Below are 22,899 nucleotides of genomic sequence, written 5' to 3' on the forward strand. Positions count from 1 at the left end.
TTTTTACGCTATGGGACGGAGGGAGTAGAAACTAAACTTTATGAAGACTTGTTTTTAATTATTTTAACAAAAGCTGGACACTACTACTGCAAGGTGGCGCGGCGGAAGGGATGACATGGTCATGGACGGATACGAAATGAGATCCAGCGGAGAGCGGATAAAAGGGACGGGTAACCTACCAAAGCTGGGAGACAGCGACGCCCCTCGCCTCTTCTCCTACGTGCACCACCCACATGCAACAACCACCGGCTGTAACTAGCACCACCATTTCTGCCTACGCAGGTGAAAATGTGATGTGGAGTTCCATCTCATCTCAGAAAAGAAGGGATGCTAGCTGCTGGTGAATGGTGATGTTGATGGTGAAATGAGAGTTTCTGATGATGATGATGATGATGATTAAAAGGTTCCAACAGCTGCAAGTCGCATACTACCCTCCCTCCGTTCACTGTTTTAAGACGTTTCAGGTATTTCAATATAGACTAATACGGATCGAAATGGGCGAACAAACACGCTAAAACGCGTCTATATACTTTCAATTCAGAAAAACAAAAAGTTTAAACATCTTATGATGTTGAAAGGACAGAGCATCTATTACGAACTTACAGCTGGTGATAAGTCACTATTCACTGTGATTGGTGAGCATTCAGTAAGTACCGAAATGAGTGAACAACACGCTAAACCGTGATTGACAAGTAACTGTTCGCTGTGATTGATGAGCATTCAGCGAGCACCACTTAACTGTAATTTGGCGGCCCAATCATTGGGCTGTAAAACAGTACAGAACATATAGTATATGCATTGGTAGTATATATGTTCATAATTGCCATTTCCACGACAAATGCAAAATAGAAGTACATGGTAGTAGTATCGTCCCAATATCTGCCAAGTTCTTACACATTAGGGGAGATGATGGTGATTCTAAATATTTTCACCATATCTAAGTACATGATTTACTATTTTTGAGACCACATAATCTCATCAACACGAGAAGAATCAAGGAGAGGATGGTAGTTCAGCTGGGATTCATTCTAGTGTCCCCGAACCCCGCCGTCTTGGTACCATTCGGCATCGGATGTGGATGATCAAATCAGTTCTCAGTCCGGAAGTCAAAAGACCGTTAGCTTAGGAGCTTCACTCGCCATACTTTTCTTATGTACAAAAATATGGGCCTTGGTGATTATCAGTGATCCTGTGATCGTCTAGAACTCAATCTCTGGATGATCTGCTGCTTGTAACTGACCTGCGTAAGCCGAACCACACAAACCTGTTAGTCCAAGCTGAATTACCAAGGCGTGCAGCAAGCAACGATCCATCATTGTTCACTATACGAACCATCGAAATTCGGCGCCGAACCCGCATTCTCCTGGCTTTGCTCGTGGTCCATATGCAGGCCATTTTGGGCACTCGCCTCCCAGAAATCCTGTTGCTGAGAAAAAAAGAGGCAAAGAGTATCAGGATCAGATGCATATTAACTATCTTAATTGAGTAGGTATATTGCAGTTTTCCAGGCAATCAACAGTCACCTGTTTTTGAAAAGGGTACTGCGGTGCGGGCGGTAGAGCCATGTCTAACAGACCCATGGAGCATTGGTTCTCCATAGCACCCGAGCTGAAGGACTGGTAAAGGTCTGCTTGGTCACACAATGGGTACACCGTGCCAGCACTCTCCAATGGAAAGACCGTGCTCGCCGAAGGGCCGAGTGCTTGGTTCATCTGAATATACAGAGGAAACAGCATGTTAGAGGCAGATTGTTTCATAGAGACAACGCGCGAGAAGATACGAGATAAACTCGAGCTCACATCTTTGTGCAGGAGGTTAGACAAGGTGTCGAAGTCAAGTTGCGGGTTCACGGTCGAGAGCTTCATGGACAAGAACTGAAAGAGTAAAACAGCAAAAGTATTAGAGAATTCGCAGAGAGCTACAAACTATTTTGGTACTGTGACCAATTGTGTGTTGCGTCTAACCTCGACTTGCTGCTGCAGCGATTGAACATAGTTTATGATCTCATCAAGCATGAGCGCTTTGCCAATCACCTAGAAATGGGAATTTCTACAAATTAGACAAACTAGAGATGGTAACAAGTGACACTTGCACACAAAAATGTTATGTTCCCAGTCTAGATGGAATATTTTGATACCTTGTTACATCCTGGCACCAGGTCCTGGAGCATCTTCATCTTGAGGGTGATCTTCTCTCTTCTAACCTGTCATATGAACCCACAATTGAGGACAGCGTGCAAAAAATTTGTACTACTGACAACTTTTCATTCAGGCATGTAAAAGAGACGGCGAGAGTAAAATTAGAGTATTTACCCTCTCAGCAAGGCTGTGGCTGTCGGTTGCCTGGCCTCTCCTGGCCCGGACGTGGACGTAGTCCCGGGGCGGCTCGTCCGCCGCCGGCTGCTTGGACTTGGAGCCCTTGCCCTTGGCCTGCTTGCGGCCTCGCTCCCCGCCGGCCGACCCATCGCTGGCCGTGGCCGTGGCCGCCTCCTCCTCCACCTTGGGCCTCACGGTCTCGTCCTCAATTTTGCACTTCTTCGAGTCCGGCCCCGTCGGCTCCCCCATCTGCAGACCAAATTCCGGCGTCAACTTCGGGTAGAACCAGCCAGGAAGATAATGCACGGCATAATTTCCTCAACAACCGAAAATTAAATGAACTCCATGGAACAAGAAGTCACCTTGGAGAAACAGGACGCGGCCTCCTTGCCCTTGCCGGCGCCCGCGGCCGGCGCCTTCCGCTTCCTGGCATTCGCGCCGTACGCCCACGCCGGGTCGGAGACCGAGGACCCCTCCCGGGACGCGGCGCCGAGCTCGCCGCCGCCGCCGCCCCCCTCCACGGCACCGAACTGGCCGCCGTTGCCGCCGAAGCCGGGCATCCCCGCCGCCCGGTCCCCGAACATGGCGGCGAGGCCCGCGGCGCCCGCGCCGCCGCAGAGCGTCTCGAAGAAGCCGGCGTCGAGGCCCGGCACGCCGAAGTCGAGCCCCACGGAGCCCATGAGCAGGCCGGAGACGTAGTCGCCGTCCATCGCGCGCTCGATCGGCGAGCAGAGGAGAGGAGAAGGGACCGGCCGCGATGATTGCGCAGGAAGGAAGCAAGGCGGACGGAAGGGAGGGGGAGGGTGAAGGCAAGAAGTGGACTTGGGGAAAGTGGGTGCGGGGGGCGAGGCGGGGGAGGGAGGGACGGTAGGTGGGTGTGGAGGGGATTCCGCGGATTGATTTATAGAAAGGGGCTGTGGAGCCGGCCCTCGCCCAGCGCGGCGGAGGGGAGGGGTGGAGATGCTTGCGGCGGTGGGCTACCGCGGGTGGGCGGAGGTCAAAACAAAAGAGACGGACGGGGGTGGAGGGTAACCTCGCCCGTAAGACGCTGCAGGGGCGGAGACACCGCCCCGGGATTTCCGCTCCGGGGAGGAGGGGGCCGACGGCGATGGGTTTCACGGTTCTCTTTTCCTCTTCTTCTTTTACCCCCGGTGGACTGGGCCGCTGTCATGCCGCCGCAAACGCGAGCGCGACCGCACTCATTACTGCCAAAATCACGGACGGGGTCTGTAAAGTGCGCTCCCTCTGATTTTTTATCAGTGCGCCACTGAGTTCGCGAGCACCGCGTCACGTCGTGCTCCGACTCGGCAGCTACTCTCGCCTTCTTCTTTTTTCTCCATATTGGCTTAGCTTTGATTCAAGCCAAACTTCAAAAACATATATTGTGCGAAAATAAATTCAATGATGATCGTAATGGTATTGTGGATGTTGATATTTTTCTATAAACTTGATCAACGTTTATAGAGTTTGACTTGAGAACCTAATATGTGAAGTAAATAGAAACGGAGACGTTATAAAAGGGCAGAGATTACTCTTCTATAAGTCACTAAATGTGTTTATAAAAGTCACTAAACTTACTTTTTTAAGAAGAATTTGTGGCTCCTCATCCAAAAATTTCCAAGAATACAACGTCCGAAATACATATGAAGGCCACGGAAAAATAGTTTGAGGGCAGGGCAAAGGCAGCATATGCTCACTGGATTCAAATGAACCCAATGAATTTAGTCAAATCCCTTTATAATAACAAGTTATTTATTCCCTATTACTCCCTCTGTCCCATAAAACGTCTTACATTATGGGACGGAGGGAGTACTAGTTTAAATTTAATTTCACTGCATACTAAATTCAGGAATGCCATTTTCTTACTACTCCCATGTCCGGGGTCTACATGTAAGTTTGACAAAGATTATTGCCACAGCTAAGCCCGGGCATTCAATCGGGTCATTTTGGTCTTACAAGAATTCGGTCTTCCAATTGAAGAGCGAAATTGTTGCGGCCTTCTCGGTTCCCCGCTATTCAGTCTACGGTCTTTACAAATGTTGTTCGGTCCGTCCAGCCCGAATTTCAACTCAAATTGATGTACACTACAGTACAAACAGAATTCAAACAGTGGGTATGTGTAACAAGTATATGCAAACAAAAATTCAAAGTCCAGACAACATGTGTATGTTGTAGGTGTATTCAAGCAGAATTGCGCCGTAAACATCCAAAGCGTTGTGCTAATTCAGTACATTTGGGTTATTCAGCCGTCCAAATAAGAAGACCGGTTTGACCGAATTTAATTCGGTCTTCTAGTTTTGATAGTCGATTTCAGTTTGGTCTTTACATGTTCGGTCTCGGTCTTTATGGGTTTGGTCTTCGGTTTTTATGCTCGGGCATAGCCACAATCTCCTATCGCTAAGATGTGTGCTGCATTATTTGCTGAACACCACACCCAGAACACATTTTTCTAAACCTAGTGAATAATCATTAGATAATGAACGAGTGTGCTCATTCTTAGTTAAGAAAAATATATATGTTTTGAGACTTACTCTATAATACATTGAGGTACGACTTTTGTGTGTGACTCGAGGACGCCCAAACCCTGGTTGTTCTAGCTCCCTTCCCAAGCAGCTTTTCCTTCCTTGTCTAATCTAGATCTGGTCGAGTTGCCTGATCTACAAAGCTTCAAGGGTGCTGCGACGGTAGCCCTAAAAGATGCTCATGTATTGTTCTCCCTCCCTGCTATGCCATGTATAGACCCCCCCCCCCCCCAATTCCCAAGTGAAAAGTTAAGCCTCATTGGCTGGGCAATGCTAGCGCTCAAGCGCCTTAGTTCTCATTGGATGCGCCTCCTTGGGTGAGTTGGAGCATGTGGACATGTTGTGAGTTAGTGGTACCTAGCTCTCGAGGAACAACAACGGTGGTGGAGGCGAGGTTGTTTCATTATTTCTCTCATCACTTCTTTGGCTTTCTTTCTTGTCCCTTCATAGGTTGTTGGCCAGTGGGGTGGTGTCCTCATGCAATGGCATGACAAAGGCAAGGGAGAGATTGTAGTCTTCCCTCTGCCAGTGACACGGTATGGTTCGCAACAAAGCTTCTTTTCTTCCTGCAGACATGACCTTCTCTTTAACTTCACTGGTGCTTCCTCAACTACTTCTACACATGTTGTTCCTACTTGCAACGAGCACTCTTGCGACTTGATCAAGTTTCCCTTGTGGTTGCGTTTGTGATCCTAGTAGTGTTGCTTGTTGGTCATAGTAACTACCTCGAGCGTCCTTGATGACCCACAAGTATAAGGGATCTAACGTAGTCCTTTCAATAAGTAAGAGTGTCGAACCCAATGAGGAGCAGAAGGAAATGATAAGCGGTTTTCAGCAAGGTATTCTCTGCAAGTACTGAAATAAGTGGTAACACATAGTTTTGTGATAAGATAAATTGTAACGAGCAACAAGTAACAAAAGTAAATAAAGTGCAGCAAAGTGGCCCAATCCTTTTTGTAGCAAAGTACAAGCCGGAACAAACTCTTATAATAGGAAAAGCGCTCCCGAGGACACATGGGAATATCGTCAAGCTAGTTTTCATCACGTTCATATGATTCGCATTCGATACTTTGATAATTTGGTATGTGGGTGGACCGGTGCTTGGGTGCTGTTCTTACTTGAACAAGCATCCCACTTATGATTAACCTCTATTGCAAGCATCCGCAACTACAACAAAAGTATTAAGGTAAACCTAACCATAGCATGAAACATGTGGATCCAAATCAGCCCCTTACGAAGCAACGCATAAACTAGGGTTTAAACTTCTATCACTCTAGCAACCCATCATCTACTTATTACTTCCCAATGCCTTCCTCTAGGCCCAAATAATGGTGAAGTGTTATGTAGTCGACGTTCACATAACACCACTAGAGGCTAGACAACATACATCTTATCAAAATATCAAACGAATACCAAATTCACATGACTACTAATAGCAAGACTTCTCCCTTGTCCTCAGGAACAAACGTAATTACTCACAAAGCATATTCATGTTCATAATTAGAGGGGTAATAATATGCATATAGGATCTGAACATATGATCTTCCACCAAATAAACCAATTAGCATCAACTACAAGGAGTAATCAACACTACTAGCAACCTACTAGCACCAATCCCGGACTTTGAGACAAGAATTGGATACAAGAGATGAACTAGGGTTTGGAGATGAGATGGTGTTGGTGAAGATGTTGATGGAGATTTCCCTATCCCGATGAGAGGAGCGTTGGTGATGACGATGGTGATGATTTCCCCCTCCCGGAGGGAAGTATCCTGATACGTCTCCAACGTATCTATAATTTTTGATTGCTCCATGCTATATTATCTACTGTTTTGGACTATATTGGGCTTTATTTTCCACTTTTATATTATTTTTGGGACTAACCTATTAACCGGAGGCCCAGCCCAGAATTGCTGTTTTTTTGCCTATTTCAGTGTTTCGAAGAAACGGAATATCAAACGGAGTCTAAACGGAATAAAACCTTCGGGAACGTGATTTTCTCACCGAACGTGATCTAGGAAACTTGGACCCTACTTCAAGGAACAAAAGAGACGGTCACGAGGGTGGCCCCCCCCTAGGGCGCGCCCCCTGCCTCATGGGCCCCTCGGTGCTCCTCCGGCGTACTCCTTCCTCCTATATATACCTACGTACCCCCAAACGATCAGACGAGGAGCCAAAAACCTAATTCCACCGCCGCCACTTTCTATATCCACGAGATCCCATCTTGGGGCCTGTTCCGGAGCTCCGCCGGAAGAGGGCCGTCATCACGAAGGGCTTCTACATCATCCTAGCCCCTCCAATGAAGTGTGAGTAGTTTACCTTAGACCTTCGGGTCCATAGTTAGTATCTAGATGGCTTCTTCTCTCTCTTTGAATCTCAATACAAAGTTCTCCCCCTCTCTTGTGGAGATCTATTCGATGTAATCTTCTTTTTGCGGTGTGTTTGTTGAGACCGATGAATTGTGGGTTTATGATCAAGTCTATCTATGAATAATATTTGAATATTCTCTGAATTCTTTTATGTATGATTGGTTATCTTTGCAAGTCTCTTCGAATTATCCGTTTGGTTTGGCCAACTAGATTGGTAGTTCTTGCCATGGGAGAAGTGCTTAGCTTTGGGTTCGATCTTGCGGTGTCCTTTCCCAGTGACAGAAGGGGCAGCAAGGCACGTATTGCATCGTTGCCATCGAGGATAACAAGATGGGGTTTATTTCATATTGCATGAATTTATCTCTCTACATCATGTCATCTTGCTTAAGGCGTTACTTTGTTTTTAACTTAATACTCTAGATGCATGCTAGATAGCGGTCGATGAGTGGAGTAATAGTAGTAGATGCAGAATCGTTTCGGTCTACTTGTCACGGACGTGATGCCTATATACATGATCATGCCTAGATATTTTCATAACTATGCTCAATTCTGTCAATTGCTCAACAGTAATTTGTTCACCCATCGTAGAATACTTATGCTCTTGAGAGAAGCCACTAGTGAAACCTATGGCCCCCGGGTCTATTCTCATCATATCAATCTCCATCACTTTAATCTTGCTTTGCCTTTTACTTTGCTTTTACTTTTTACTTTGCATCTTTATACCAAAAATATTATATCTATCAGATCTCACTCTCGTAAGTGACCGTGAAGGGATTAACAACCCCTAATCGCGTTGGTTGCGAGTAGATATCGTTTTGTGCAGGTACGAGGGACTTGAGCATGGCCTCCTACTGGATTGATACCTTGGTTCTCAAAAACTGAGGGAAATACTTACGCTACTCTGCTGCATCATCCCTTCCTCTTCGGGGAAAACCAACGCAAGCTCAAGACGTAGCAAGAAGGATTTCTGGCGCCGTTGCCGGGGAGTCTACGCAAAAATTCAACATACCAAGTACCCATCACAATCCCTATCTCTCGCATTACATTATTTGCCATTTGCCTCTCGTTTTCCTCTCCCCCAATTCACCCTTACCGTTTTATTTGCCCTCTCTCTCTCTATCCTCCCTCTCTATTTGCCTCTTTTGCCCGCTTGCTTTTTGTTTGCCCATGTGTTAGATTGCTTGTTTGTCGTGATGGCTCAAGATAATACCAAATTGTGTGACTTCACCAATACCAATAATAATGATTTCCTTAGCACTCCGATTGCTCCTCTTACCGATGCTGAATCTTGTGAAATTAATACTGCTTTGTTGAATCTTGTTATGAAAGATCAATTCGACCGGCCTTCCTAGAGAAGATGTCGCTACTCATCTGAATAGCTTCGTTGATTTATGTGATATGCAAAACAAAAAAGATGTCGATAATGATGTCGTTAAATTGAAGCTATTTCCTTTTTCGCTTAGAGATCGTGCTAAAACTTGGTTTTCACCTTTGCCTAAAAATAGTATTGATTCATGGAACAAGTGCAAAGATGCTTTTATCTCTAAGTGTTTTCCTCCCGCTAAGATCATCTCTCTTAGAAACGATATTATGAATTTTAAGCAACTTGATCATGAACATGTTGCACAAGCTTGGGAGAGAATGAAATTAATGATACGTAATTGCCCTACTCATGGTTTGAATTTGTGGATGATCATACAAAATTTTTATGCCGGATTGAAATTTGCTTCTAGAAATCTTTTAGATTCGGCCGCGGGAGGCACTTTTATGGAAATCACTTTAGGAGATGCTACTAAACTCCTAGATAATATTATGGTTGATTATTCTCAATGGCATACTGAAAGATCTTCTAATAAAAAAGTGCATGTGATAGAAGAAATCAATGTTTTGAGTGGAAAGATGGATGAACTTATGAAATTATTTGCTACTAAGAGTGTTTCTTCTGATCCTAACGATATGCCTTTGTCTACTTTGATTGAGAATAACAATGAATCTATGGATGTGAATTTTGTAGGTAGGAATAATTTTGGTAACAACGTTTATAGAGGGAATTTTAATCCTAGGCCATATCCTAGTAATCCTTCTAATAATTATGGGAATTCCTACAACAACTCTTATGGAAATTATAATTAGATGCCCTCTGAATTTGAGAATAGTGTTAAAGAGTTTATGAATTCACAAAAGAATTTTAATGCTTTGCTTGAAGAGAAATTGCTTAAAGTTGATGATTTGGCTAGGAACGTTGATAGAATTTCTCTTGAGGTTGATTCTTTAAAGCTTAGATCTATCCTCCTAAGCATGATATCAATGAGTCTCTGAAAGCCATGAGAATTTCCATTGATGAGTGCAAGGAAAGAACCGCTAGGATGCGTGCTTCCAAAGATGCCTTCATTAAAGCGTCTTCTTCCAATTCCTATGAAAATCAAGATGAAGATCTAAAAGTTATTGATATGTCCCCTATTAAATCTTTTTTTGCAATATAAATCTTGATGAAACTGAATATGATCTCCCTTTACCTAGAAGGCGTTCTAAAAATTCGGAGTATTTAGATCTTAATGATGAAATTGATGAAAGTGGGATTGAAAGAAATAAAAATCTAGATGTTGCTAAACCCACTATATTGGATTTCAAGGAATTTAATTATGAAAGTTGCTCTTTAATTGATTGTATTTCCTTGTTGCAATCCGTGCTAAATTCTCCACATGGTTATAGTCAAAATAAAGCCTTCACCGAACATATTGTTGATGCCTTGATGCAATCTTATGAAGAAAAACTTGAGTTGAAAGTTTCCATCCCTAGAAAACTCTATGATGAGTGGGAATCAACTATTAAAATTAAAATTAAAGATCATGAGTTTTATGCTTTGTGTCATTTGGGTGCTAGCGTCTCTACTATTCCCAAGACTTTGTGTGATTTGCTAGATTTCCGTAATTTTGATGATTGCTCTCTAAACTTGCATATTGCGGATTCCACCATTAAGAAACCTATGGGAAGGATTAATGATGTTCTTATTGTTGCAAATAGAAACTATGTGCCCGTAGATTTCATTGTTCTTGATATAGATTGCAATCCTTCTTGCCCTATTATTCTTAGTAGACCTTTCCTTAGAACGGTTGGTGCGATTATTGATATGAAGGAAGGGAATATTAGATTTCAATTTCCATTAAAAAAGGGCATGGAACACTTTCCTAGAAAGAAAATAAAATTGCCATATGAAACTATCATGAGAGCCACTTATGGATTGCCTACCAAAGATGGCAATACCTAGATCTATCCTCGCTTTTATGCCTAGCTAGGGGCGTTAAACGATAGCGCTTGTTGGGAGGCAACCCAATTTTATTTTTATTCCTTGCTTTTTTCTCCTGATTAGTAATAAATAAATAATTTAGCCTCTGTTTTGGTTGTGTTTTTTGTGTTTAATTAGTGTTTGTTCCAAGTAGAACCGTTGGGAAGACTTGAGGAAAGTCTTGTTGAACTTGCTGTAAAAAACAGAAATTTTAGCGCTCACGAGAACTGCTGTAATTTTTATTTGAAGAGTGCTATTTAGTTAATTCTTTTTGAAGATGATTAATAGATAAATTACTCACTTCCAGAAATTTATTTTAGAATTTTTGGGGTTCTAAATCTTGCGCTAGCTACAGATTACTACAGACTGTTCTGTTTTTGACAGATTCTGTTTTTCGTGTGTTGTTTGCTTATTTTGATGAATCTATGGTTAGTAAAATAGTTTATAATCCATAAAGAATTTGGAATACAGTAGGTTTAACACCAATATAAATAAGTAATGAGTTCATTACAGTACCTTGAAGTGGTCTTTTGTTTTCTTTCGCTAACGGAGCTCACGAGTTTTATATTTTGAGTTTTGTGTTGTGAAGTTTTCAAGTTTTGGGTGAATTCTTTTGATGGATCATGGAACAAGGAGTGGCAAGATACTAAGCTTGGGGATGCCCATGGCACCCCCGAGATAATCCAAGGACACCAAAAAGTCAAAGCTTGGGGATGCCCGGGAAGGCATCCCTCTTTCGTCCACTTCCATCGGTAATTTACTTGGAGCTATATTTTTATTCACCAACATGATATGTGTTTTGCTTGGAGCGTCTTGTATTATTTGTGTCTTTGTGTCTTAGTATGCCACAATAATCCTTACTGTACACACCTTTTGAGAGAGCCATACATGAATTAAAATTTGATAGAATACTCTATGTGCTTCACTTATATCTTTTGAGCTAAGTAGTTTTGCTCTATGTGCTTCACTTATATCTTTTGAGCGTTATAATTTTGCTCTATGTGCTTCACTTAGATCTTTTAGAGCACGGTGGTGGATTTTTTTTAAAGAAACTATTGATCTCTCATGCCTCACTTCAATTATTTTGAGAGTCTCTTAATAGCATGGTAATTTGCTTAATAATAATATGCTTGGTATTCAAGATTTGTGAAACTTTCTTTTGAGTGTGTTGAATACTAAGAAAAGATTGAAGTTTGATAATTGTTTTGAGATATGGAGGTGATAATATTAAAGTCATGCTAGTTGAGTAGTTGTGAATTTAAAGAATACTTGTGTTAAAGTTTGTGATTCCTGTAGCATGCACATATGGTGAACCGTTATGTGATGAAGTCGGAGCATGATTTATTTATTGATTGTCTTCCTTATGAGTGGCGGTCGGGGACGAGCGATGGTCTTTTCCTACCAATCTATCCCCCTAGGAGCATGCACGTAATACTTTGCTTTGATAACTTCTAGATTTTTGCAATAAGTATATGAGTTCTTTATGACTAATGTTGAGTCCACGGATTATACGCATTCTCACCCTTCCACCTTTGCTAGCCTCTCTAATACCGCGCACCTTTCGCCGGTATCATACACCTACCATATACCTTCCTCAAAACAGCCACCATACCTACCTATTATGGCACTTCCATAGCCATTCCGAGATATATTGCCATGCAACTTTCCACCGTTCCGTTTATCATGACACACTCCATCATTGTCATATTGCATATCCCGGTACACCGCCGGAGGCATTCATATAGAGTCATATTTTGTTCTAAGTATTGAGTTGTAAGAAAAATAAAAGTGTGATGATCATCATTATTAGAGCATTGTCCCAGTGAGGAAAGAATGATGGAGACTATGATTCCCCCATAAGTCGGGATGAGACTCCGGACGAAAAATAAAATAAAAAAAGAGGCCAAAGAAGCCCAAATAAAAAGAGGCCATAAAAAAGAGAAAAGGTCCAAATAAAAAAATGATGAGAGAAAAAGAGAGAAGGGACAATGTTACTATCCTTTTACCACACTTGTGCTTCAAAGTAGCACCATGATCTTCATAGTAGAGAGTCTCTCATGTTATCACTTTCATATACTAGTGGGAATTTTTCATTATAGAACTTGGCTTGTATATTTCAATGATGGGCTTCCTCAAATTGCCCTAGGTCTTCATGAGCAAGCAAGTTGGATGCACACCCACTTAGTTTCTTTCTGAGCTTTCATATACTTATAGCTCTAGTGCATCTGTTGCATGGCAATCCCTACTCACTCGCATTGATATATAATGCTATATCCATGGCTCACGCTCATGTATTGCGTAAAGATTGAAAAAGTTTTGAAAAAGTTAGAGTGTGAAACAATTGCTTGGCTTGTCATCGGGGTTGTGCATGATTTAAATACTTTGTGTGGTGAAGATAGAGCATAGCCAGACTATATGATTTTGTAGGGATAACTTTCTTTGGCCATGTTATTTTGAGAAGACATAATTGCTTTATTAGTATGCTTGAAGTATTATTATTTCTATGTCAATATAAACTTTTGTCTTGAATCTTTCGAATCTGAACATTCATATCACAATTAAGCAGATTTGCATTGAAATTATGCCAAGTAGCACTCCGCATCAAAAATTCTCTTTTTATCATTTACCTACTCGAGGACGAGCAGGAATTAAGCTTGGGGATGCCTGATACGTCTCCAACGTATCTATAATTTTTGATTGCTCCATGCTATATTATCTACTGTTTTGGACTATATTGGGCTTTATTTTCCACTTTTATATTATTTTTGGGACTAACCTATTAACCGGAGGCCCAGCCCAGAATTGCTGTTTTTTTGCCTATTTTAGTGTTTTGAAGAAACGGAATATCAAACGGAGTACAAACGGAATAAAACCTTTGGGAACGTGATTTTCTCACCGAACGTGATCCAGGAGACTTGGACCCTGCTCCAAGGAACAAAAGAGGCGGTCACAAGGGTGGGGGGCGCCCCCCTAGGGCGCGCCCCCTGCCTCGTGGGCCCCTCAGTGCTCCTCCGGCGTACTCCTTCCTCCTATATATACCTACGTACTCCCAAACGATCAGACGAGAAGCCAAAAACCTAATTCCACCGCCGCAACTTTCTATATCCACGAGATCCCATCTTGGGGCCTGTTCCGGAGCTCCGCCAGAAGAGGGCCGTCATCACGGAGGGCTTCTACATCATCCTAGCCGCTCCGATGAAGTGTGAGTAGTTTACCTCAGACCTTCGGGTCCATAGTTAGTAGCTAGATGGCTTCTTCTCTCTCTTTGAATCTCAATACAAAGTTCTCCCCATCTCTTGTGGAGATCTATTCGATGTAATCTTCTTTTTGCGGTGTGTTTGTTGAGACCGATGAATTGTGGGTTTATGATCAAGTCTATCTATGAATAATATTTGAATATTCTCTGAATTCTTTTATGTATGATTGGTTATCTTTGCAAGTCTCTTCGAATTATCCATTTGGTTTGGCCAACTAGATTGGTAGTTCTTGCCATGGGAGAAGTGCTTAGCTTTGGGTTCGATCTTGCGGTGTCCTTTCCCAGTGACAGAAGGGGCAGCAAGGCACGTATTGCATCGTTGCCATCGAGGATAACAAGATGGGGTTTATTTCATATTGCATGAATTTATCTCTCTACATCATGTCATCTTGCTTAAGGCGTTACTCTGTTTTTAACTTAATACTCTAGATGCATGCTGGATAGCGGTCGATGAGTGGAGTAATAGTAGTAGATGCAGAATCGTTTCGGTCTACTTGTCACGGACGTGATGCCTATATACATGATCATGCCTAGATATTCTCATAACTATGCTAAATTATGTCAATTGCTCAACAGTAATTTGTTCACCCACCGTAGAATACTTATGCTCTTGAGAGAAGCCACTAGTGAAACCTATGGCCCCCGGGTCTATTCTCATCATATCAATCTCCATCAATTTAATCTTGCTTTGTCTTTTACTTTGCTTTTACTTTTTACTTTGCATCTTTATACCAAAATACCAAAAATATTATATCTATCAGATCTCACTCTCGTAAGTGACCATGAAGGGATTGACAACCCCTAATCGCGTTGGTTGCGAGTAGCTATCGTTTTGTGCAGGTACGAGGGACTTGAGCGTGGTCTCCTACTGGATTGATACCTTGGTTCTCAAAAAATGAGGGAAATACTTACGCTACTCTGCTGCATCATCCCTTCCTCTTCGGGGAAAACCAACGCAAGCTCAAGACGTAGCATATCCCCGGCAGAACAGCTCTGTCGAAGCTCTAGATTGGTTCCGCCTCGTGGCGGCGGAGTCTCGTCCCGAAAAGTTCCCTCCTATTTTTTCTCATCAAAAGACTTCATATAGGAGAAGATGGACGTCGGAGACCCACCAGGGGGCCCACAAGGTAGGGGGCGCGCCCTAAGGGGGGCGCCCCCCACCCTCGTGAGCAGGGTGTGGCCCCTGGCCTTCATCTTTAGCGAGGATTTTTCTTTATTTATTTTAAGATGTTCTGTCGAGTTTCAGGACTTTTGGAGTTGCGCAGAATAGGTCTCTAATATTTGCTCCTTTTCCAGCCTAGAATTCCAGCTGCCGGCATTCTCCCTTCCTTATGTAAACCTTGTAAAATAAGAGAGAATAGCCATAAGTATTGTGACATAAAGTGAAATAACAGTCCATAATGCAATAAATATCGATATAAAAGCATGATGCAAAATGGACGTATCAACTCCCCCAAGCTTAGACCTCGCTTGTCCCCAAGCGAAAAGCCAATAACAATAAATATGTCCTCATGTTTAGAGGTAGAGGCGTCGATGAAAATAAAATACGGACATGAAGGCATCATGATTATTCTCATAACAGCAACATACATAGATTTTGTCATATGATTACTTATGTTCAAGTGATGATCTATTCACAATGCAAAAGTATAAATCATAAACCTTATTGGGCTCCGACAAACTATAATCTCAGTCATTGCAGCAATTGCAATTTATCATAACATCGGAAAGAGTCTATGTCAGAGCTAAAAAGCAAGTCCACATACTCAACTATCATTTAGTCCTCCATAATTGCTAACACTCACGCAATACTTGTGGTTACGGAGTTTTAATCGGACAAAGAGAAAGATAGGGGCTTATAGTTTTGCCCCACAACCTTTTACCTCAAGGGTAATGTCAACAATAATGGTCCATGCTCCCCTACATCCAATTAGATAGATATATATATATATCATGTTCTTTCCAACATGCTGAGCTTACCAAAGGATAAAATGAAAAAGAAAAGGTGAAGATCACCATGACTCTTGCATAAGATAGAAGATAATAATAAAGGATAGGCCCTTCGCAGAGGGAAGCAGAGGTTGCCATGCGCTTTTATGGTTGGATGCATAAAATCTCAATGCGAAAGAACGTCACTTTATATTGCCCCTTGTGATATGAACCTTTATTATGCAGTTTGTCGCTTTTATTATTTCCACATCACAAGATCGTATAAAGCTTATTTCTCCCACACCAATCAATCATACATATTTAGAGCAATTTTTATTGCTTTGAACCGATGACAACTTACTTAAAGGATCTTACTCAATCCATAGGTAGATATGGTGGACTCTCATGGCAAAACTGGTTTAAGGGTATTTGGAAGCACAAGTAGTATTTCTACTTGGTGCTGAGAATTTGGCTAGCATGAGGGGGAAAGGCAAGCTCAACAAGTTAGAGGATCCATGACAACATACTTTATCTCAGATAAAAGAAAGAGATAACTCATTATGTTGTCTTCCTTGTCCAACATCAACCCTTTAGCATGTCATATTTTAATGAGTGCTCCCAATCATAAAAGATGTCAATGATAATATATCTATATGTGAAACCTCTCTTTCCTTATTACTTCCTATTAATTGCAACGATGACCAAAGCTATGTCTGCCAACTCCCAACAACTTTTAATCATCATACTCTTTTTATGTGAAGTCATTACTCTCAATAAGATCAATATGGACTTTTTGCTTCTTTTTATTCTTTTCTCTTTTCTTTTATTCACCCAAGATCATGGCAAAATAATCAAGCCCTTGACTCAACACTAATCTTTATTATATATAGCTCACGGACTCGATTACAAAAAGAGATCATAAAGCAAACTCAAAACTAGATCATGCCATAGACTTTATTCTACTAGATCAAGATACTACTAATAAGATCGAACTAAGAAAAACGATAAAGATAGGAGTTGTGATGGTGATACGATACCGGGGCACCTCCCCCAAGCTTGGCAGTTGCCAAGGGGAGTGCCCATACCCATGTGATTATATCTCCTTTGTCGGTGAAGAAGGTGGAGGTGTTGTAGATGATGCGGGCCTTGCGTCCATCTTCCAAGGCATAGGTTCTCCATCATAGAAAGATGACCGAGTCTCCGGGATCCTCAAATCTGCAGCCAAACTCATCCTTTTGAATCTATATTCATACTCACAGTTTTGGTTTTGCAGGTCATAGATTTGGGCTTGGAGGTGCTCGATCTTCTCATGAAGCTTGTAGATAGTCTCCCCGATGTTGTCAGCATCCAACTTGTGCTTGCTAGTGAACTCCGCGATCATCATGTGATTAGAGTTGGGTCCATGTTCCACCATCCCTTGGCACTTGAAAACTTGTTGCTCCACTGCTTCGAGCCTCGTCTCCATGCTTCCGGTCCCCTTTGGTCCCTCTTCATCGCGGATGTGCAGCAACCCATCACGCAACTCAATGGTTTGAGGGTGTCGCAGCACCTTGCTACGTCCTGAGCTTGCGTTGGTTTTCCCCGAAGAGGAAGGGATGATGCACCAGAGTAGCGTAAGTATTTCCCTCAGTTTTTGAGAACCAAGGTATCAATCCAGTAGGAGCCCACGCTCAAGTCCCTCGTACCTGCACAAAGCGATAGCTACTCGCAACCAACGCGATGAGGGGTTGTCAAGCCCTTCATGGTCACTTACGAGAGTGAGATCTGATAGATAGAATATTTTTGGTATTTTTGATATAAAGATGCAAAGTAAAAAGTAAAGGCAAAGTAAAAAAGCAAAACAATATACAAGTGATGGATATTGATATGATGAGAATAGACCCGGGGGCCATAGGTTTCACTAGTGGCTTCTCTCAAGAGCATAAGTATTCTACGGTGGGTGAACAAATTACTGTTGAGCAATTGATAGAATTGTGCATAATTATGAGAATATCTAGGCATGATCATGTATATAGGCATCACGTCCGTGACAAGTAGATCGAAACAATTCTGCATCTGCTACTATTACTCCACTCATCGACCGCTATCCAGCATGCATCTAGAGTATTAAGTTAAAAACAGAGTAACGCCTTAAGCAAGATGACATGATGTAGAGAGATAAATTCATGCAATATGAAATAAACCCCATCTTGTTATCCTCGATGGCAACGATACAATACGTGCCTTGCTGCCCCTTCTGTCACTGGGTAAGGACACCGCAAGATCGAACCCAAACTTTGAGCTTATCAGGATGAAACTTTTTCATATAAGCATCACAATCCCAAACTTTAAGAAATGACAACTTTGGTTTCTTGCCAAACCACAGTTCAGATTGTGTCGTCCCAACGGACTTAGATGGTGCCCTTTTAAACGTGAATGTAGCTGTCTCTAATGCATAACCCCAAAACGATAGTGGTAAATCGGTAAGAAACATCATATATTGTACTATATCTAATAAAGTACGGTTATGACGTTCGGACACACCATTATGCTGTGGTGTTCCAGGTGGCGTGAGTAGTGAAACTATTTCACATTGTTTTTAACTGAAGGCCAAACTCGTAACTAAAATACTCTTCTCTACGATCAGATCGTAGAAACTTTATTTTCTTGCTATGATGATTTTCCACTTCACTCTGAAATTCTTTGAACTTTTCAAATGTTTCATACTTATGTTTCATCAAGTAGATATACTCATATCTTCTCAAATCATCTGTGAAGATTAGAAAATAATGATACCTGTCGCGAGCCTCAATATTCATCGGACCACATACATCAGTATGTATGATTTCCAACAAATCTGTTGCTCGCTCCATTGTTCCGAAGAACGGAGTCTTAGTCATCTTGTCCATGAGGCATGGTTCGCAAGCATCAACTGATTCATAATCAAGTGATTCCAAAAGCCCATCAGCATGGAGTTTCTTCATGCGCTTTACACCAATATGACCTAAACGTCAGTGCCACAAATAAGTTGCACTATCATTATTAACTTTGCATCTTTTGGTTTCAATATTATGATTATGTGTATCACTACGATCGAGATCCAACGAACTATATTCATTGGGTGTGTAACCATATAAGGTTTTATTCATGTAAACAGAACAACAATTTATTCTCTTACTTAAATGAATAACCGTATTACAATAAACATGATCAAATCATATTCATGCTCAACACAAACACCAAATAACACTTATTTAGGTTCAACACTAATCCCGAATTTATAGGGAGTGTGCGATGATAATCATATCAATCTTGGAACTACTTCCAACACACATCGTCACTTCACCCTTAACTAGTCTCTGTTTATTCTGTAACTCCCGTTTCGAGTTACTAATGTTAGCAACTGAACTAGTATCTAATACTGAGGGGTTGCTATAAACACTAGTAAAGTACACATCAATAACATGTATATCAAATATACTTATGTTCACTTTGCCATCCTTCTTATCCGCCAATCACTTGGGGTAGTTCCGCTTCCAGTGACCAGTCGCTTTGCAGTAGAAGCACTTAGTCTTAGGCTTAGGACCAGACTTGGGCTTCTTCACTTGAGCAGCAAGTTGCTTGCTGTTCTTCTTGAAGTTCCCCTTCTTCCCTTTGCCCTTTTCTTGAAACTAGTGGTCTTGTCAACCATCAACACTTGATGTTTTTCTTGATTTCTACCTTCATTGATTTCAGCATCACGAAGAGCTTGGGAGTTGTTTCCGTTATCCCTTGCATATTATAGTTCATCATGAAGTTCTACTAACTTGGTGATGGTGACTAGAGAATTCTGTCAATCACTATCTTATCTGGAAGATTAACTCCCACTTGATTCAAGCGATTGTAGTACCCAGACAATATGAGCACATGCTCACTAGTTGAGCGATTCTCCTCCATCTTTTAGCTATAGAACTTGTTGGAGACTTCATATCTCTCAACTCGGGTATTTGCTTGAAATATTAACTTCAACTCCTGGAACATCTTATATGGTCCATGACGTTCAAAACGTCTTTGAAGTCCTGATTCTAAGCCATTAAGCATGGTGCACTAAACTATCAAGTAGTCATCATATTGAGCTAGCCAAACATTCATAACGTCTGCATCTGCTCCTGCAATAGGTCTATCACCTAGCGGTGCATCAAGGACATAATTCTTCTGTGCAGCAATGAGGACAAACCTCAGATCACGGATCCAATCCGCATCATTGCTACTAACATCTTTCAATACAATATTCTCTAGGAACATATCAAAATAAACACAGGGAAGCAACAACGCGAGCTATTGATCTACAACATGATTTACAAAATACTACCAGGACTAAGTTCATGATAAATTTAAGTTCAATTAATCATATTACTTAAGAACTCCCACTTAGATAGACATCCCTCTAATCCTCTAAGTGATCACGTGATCCAAATCAACTAAACCATGTCCGATCATCACGTGAGATGGAGTAGTTTCATTGGTGAACATCACTATGTTGATCATATCTACTATATGATTCACGCTCGACCTTTCGGTCTCCGTGTTCCGAGGCCATATCTGTATATGCTTGGCTCGTCAAGTATAACCTGAGTATTCCGCGTGTGCAACTGTTTTGCACCCGTTGTATTTGAACGTAGAGCCTATCACACCCGATCATCACGTGGTGTCTCAGCACGAAGAACTTTCGCAACGGTGCATACTCAGGGAGAACACTTCTTGATAATTAGTGAGAGATCATCTTATAATGCTACCGTCAATCAAAGCAAGATAAGATGCATAAAAGATAAACATCACATGCAATCAATATAAGTGATATGATATGGCCATCATCATCTTGTGCTTGTGATCTCCATCTTCGAAGCACCGTCGTGATCACCATCGTCACCGGCGCGACACCTTGATCTCCATCGTAGCATCGTTGTCGTCTCGCCAATCTTATGCTTCCACGACTATCGCTACCGCTTAGTGATAAAGTAAAGCATTACAGCGCGATTGCATTGCATACAATAAAGCGACAACCATATGGCTCCTGCCAGTTGCCGATAACTCGGTTACAAAACATGATCATCTCATACAATAAAATTTAGCATCATGTCTTGACCATATCACATCACAACATGCCTTGCAAAAACAAGTTAGACGTCCTCTACTTTGTTGTTGCAAGTTTTACGTGGCTGCTACGGGCTTAAGCAAGAACCAATCTTATCTACGCATCAAAACCCAACGATAGTTTGTCAAGTTGGTGTTGTTTTAACCTTCGCAAGGACCGGGCGTAGCCACACTCGGTTCAACTAAAGTTGGAGAAATTGTCACCCGCTAGCCACCTTTGTGCAAAGCACGTCGGGAGAACCGGTCTCGCATAAGCGTACGCGTAATGTCGGTCCGGGCCGCTTCGTCCAACAATACCGCCGAACCAAAGTATGACATGCTGGTAAGCAGTATGACTTATATCGCCCACAACTCACTTGTGTTCTACTCGTGCATATAACATCAACACATAAAACCTAGGCTCGGATGCCACTGTTGGGGAACGTAGTAATTTCAAAAAAATTCCTACGCACACGCAAGATCATGGTGATGCATAGCAATGAGAGGGGAGAGTGTGATCAACGTACCCTTGTAGACCGACAGCAGAAGCGTTAGCACAACGCGGTTGATGTAGTCGTACGTCTTCACGGCCCGACCGATCAAGCACCGAAACTACGGCACCTCCGAGTTCTAGCACACGTTCAGCTCGATGACGACCCCCGGACTCCGATCCAGCAAAGTGTCGGGGAAGAGTTCCGTCAGCACGACGGCGTGGTGACGATCTTGATGTACTACCATCGCAGGGCTTCGCCTAAGCACCGCTACAATATTATCGAGGATTATGGTGGAAGGGGGCACCGCACACGGCTAAGAATATGATCACGTGGATCAACTTGTGTGTCTATGGGGTGCCCCCTGCCCCCGTATATAAAGGAGCAGGGGAAGGTGCAGCCGGCCAGGAGGAGTCCTACTCCCACCGGGAGTAGGATTCCCCCCCTTTCCTAGTTGGAATAGGATTCGGGAGGGGGAAAGAGGAGAGAGAGAAGGAAGGGGGGGGGCGCTGCCCCCCTCTCCTTGTCCTATTCGGACTAGGGGGGGAGGGGCGCGCGGCCCAGCCCTGGCCACCTCTCCTCTCTTCCACTAAAGCCCACTAAGGCCCATATACCTCCCGGGGGGTTCCGGTAACCTCCCGGTACTCCGGTAAAATCCCGATTTTACCCGGAACACTTCCGATATCCAAATATAGGCTTCCAATATATCAATCTTTATGTCTCGACCATTTCGAGACTCCTCGTCATGTCCGTGATCACATCCGGGACTCCAAACAAACTTCGGTACATCAAAATGCATAAACTCATAATATAACTGTCATCAAAACCTTAAGCGTGCGGACCCTACGGGTTCGAGAACAATGTAGACATGACCGAGACACGTCTCCGGTCAATAACCAATAGCGGAACCTAGATGCTCATATTGGCTCCCACATATTCTATGAAGATCTTTATTGGTCAGACCGCATAATAACATACATTGTTCCCTTTGTCATCGGTATGTTACTTGCCCGAGATTCGGTCGTCGGTATCTCAATACCTAGTTCAATCTCGTTACCGGCAAGTCTCTTTACTCGTTTCGTAATACATCATCTCGCAACTAACTCATTAGTTGCAATGCTTGCAAGGCTTATGTGATGTGCATTACCAGAGGGCCCAGAGATACCTCTCCGATAATCGGAGTGACAAATCCTAATCTCGAAATACGTCAACCCAACATGTACCTTTGGAGACACCTGTAGAGCTCCTTTATAATCACCCAGTTACGTTGTGACGTTTGGCAGCACACAAAGTGTTCCTCCGGCAAACGGGAGTTGCATAATCTCATAGTCATAGGAACATGTATAAGTCATGAAGAAAGCAATAGCAACATACTAAACGATCGGGTGCTAAGCTAATGGAATGGGTCATGTCAATCACATCATTCTCCTAATGATGTGATCCCGTTAATCAAATAACAACTCTTTGTCCATGGTTAGAAAACATAACCATCTTTGATTAACAAGCTAGTCAAGTAGAGGCATACTAGTGACACTTTGTTTGTCTATGTATTCACACATGTATTATGTTTCTGGTTAATACAATTCTAGCATGAATAATAAACATTTATCATGAAATAAGGAAATAAATAATAACTTTATT

General features: G+C 42.4%; 1 protein-coding gene across 1 annotated transcript; it reads right to left on the minus strand.

Moving 5' to 3' along the window:
* Nucleotides 1-787: 787 nt before the first annotated feature.
* On the minus strand, nucleotides 788-3,305 carry LOC125509900 (uncharacterized). Its single transcript, XM_048674928.2, has 8 exons — nucleotides 2,678-3,305; nucleotides 2,313-2,564; nucleotides 2,138-2,203; nucleotides 1,965-2,033; nucleotides 1,800-1,874; nucleotides 1,524-1,712; nucleotides 1,333-1,426; nucleotides 788-1,240 (listed from the first exon to the last, which is right to left on the minus strand). Exons 1-8 carry the CDS (start codon nucleotides 3,023-3,025, stop codon nucleotides 1,200-1,202), a joined length of 1,134 nt encoding a protein of 377 aa, XP_048530885.1. The 5' UTR covers nucleotides 3,026-3,305; the 3' UTR covers nucleotides 788-1,199.
* Nucleotides 3,306-22,899: the final 19,594 nt, after the last annotated feature.

Source organism: Triticum urartu, chromosome 5A (genome assembly GCF_056163025.1).
Source record: "Triticum urartu cultivar PI428250 chromosome 5A, HENAU_Tu73, whole genome shotgun sequence".
NCBI classification, from domain to species: domain Eukaryota; kingdom Viridiplantae; phylum Streptophyta; class Magnoliopsida; order Poales; family Poaceae; genus Triticum; species Triticum urartu.

Coding starts and splice junctions, on each gene's coding strand:
- LOC125509900 (XM_048674928.2), bottom strand. CDS start 3,025: ATGGACGGCGACTACGTCTCCGGCCTGCTCATGGGCTCCGTGGGGCTC. Junction 2,204..2,312: donor GCCACAGCCTTGCTGAGAGG/GTAAATACTCTA, acceptor TTCATATGACAG/GTTAGAAGAGAGAAGATCAC. Junction 2,034..2,137: donor TGGTGCCAGGATGTAACAAG/GTATCAAAATAT, acceptor TCCCATTTCTAG/GTGATTGGCAAAGCGCTCAT.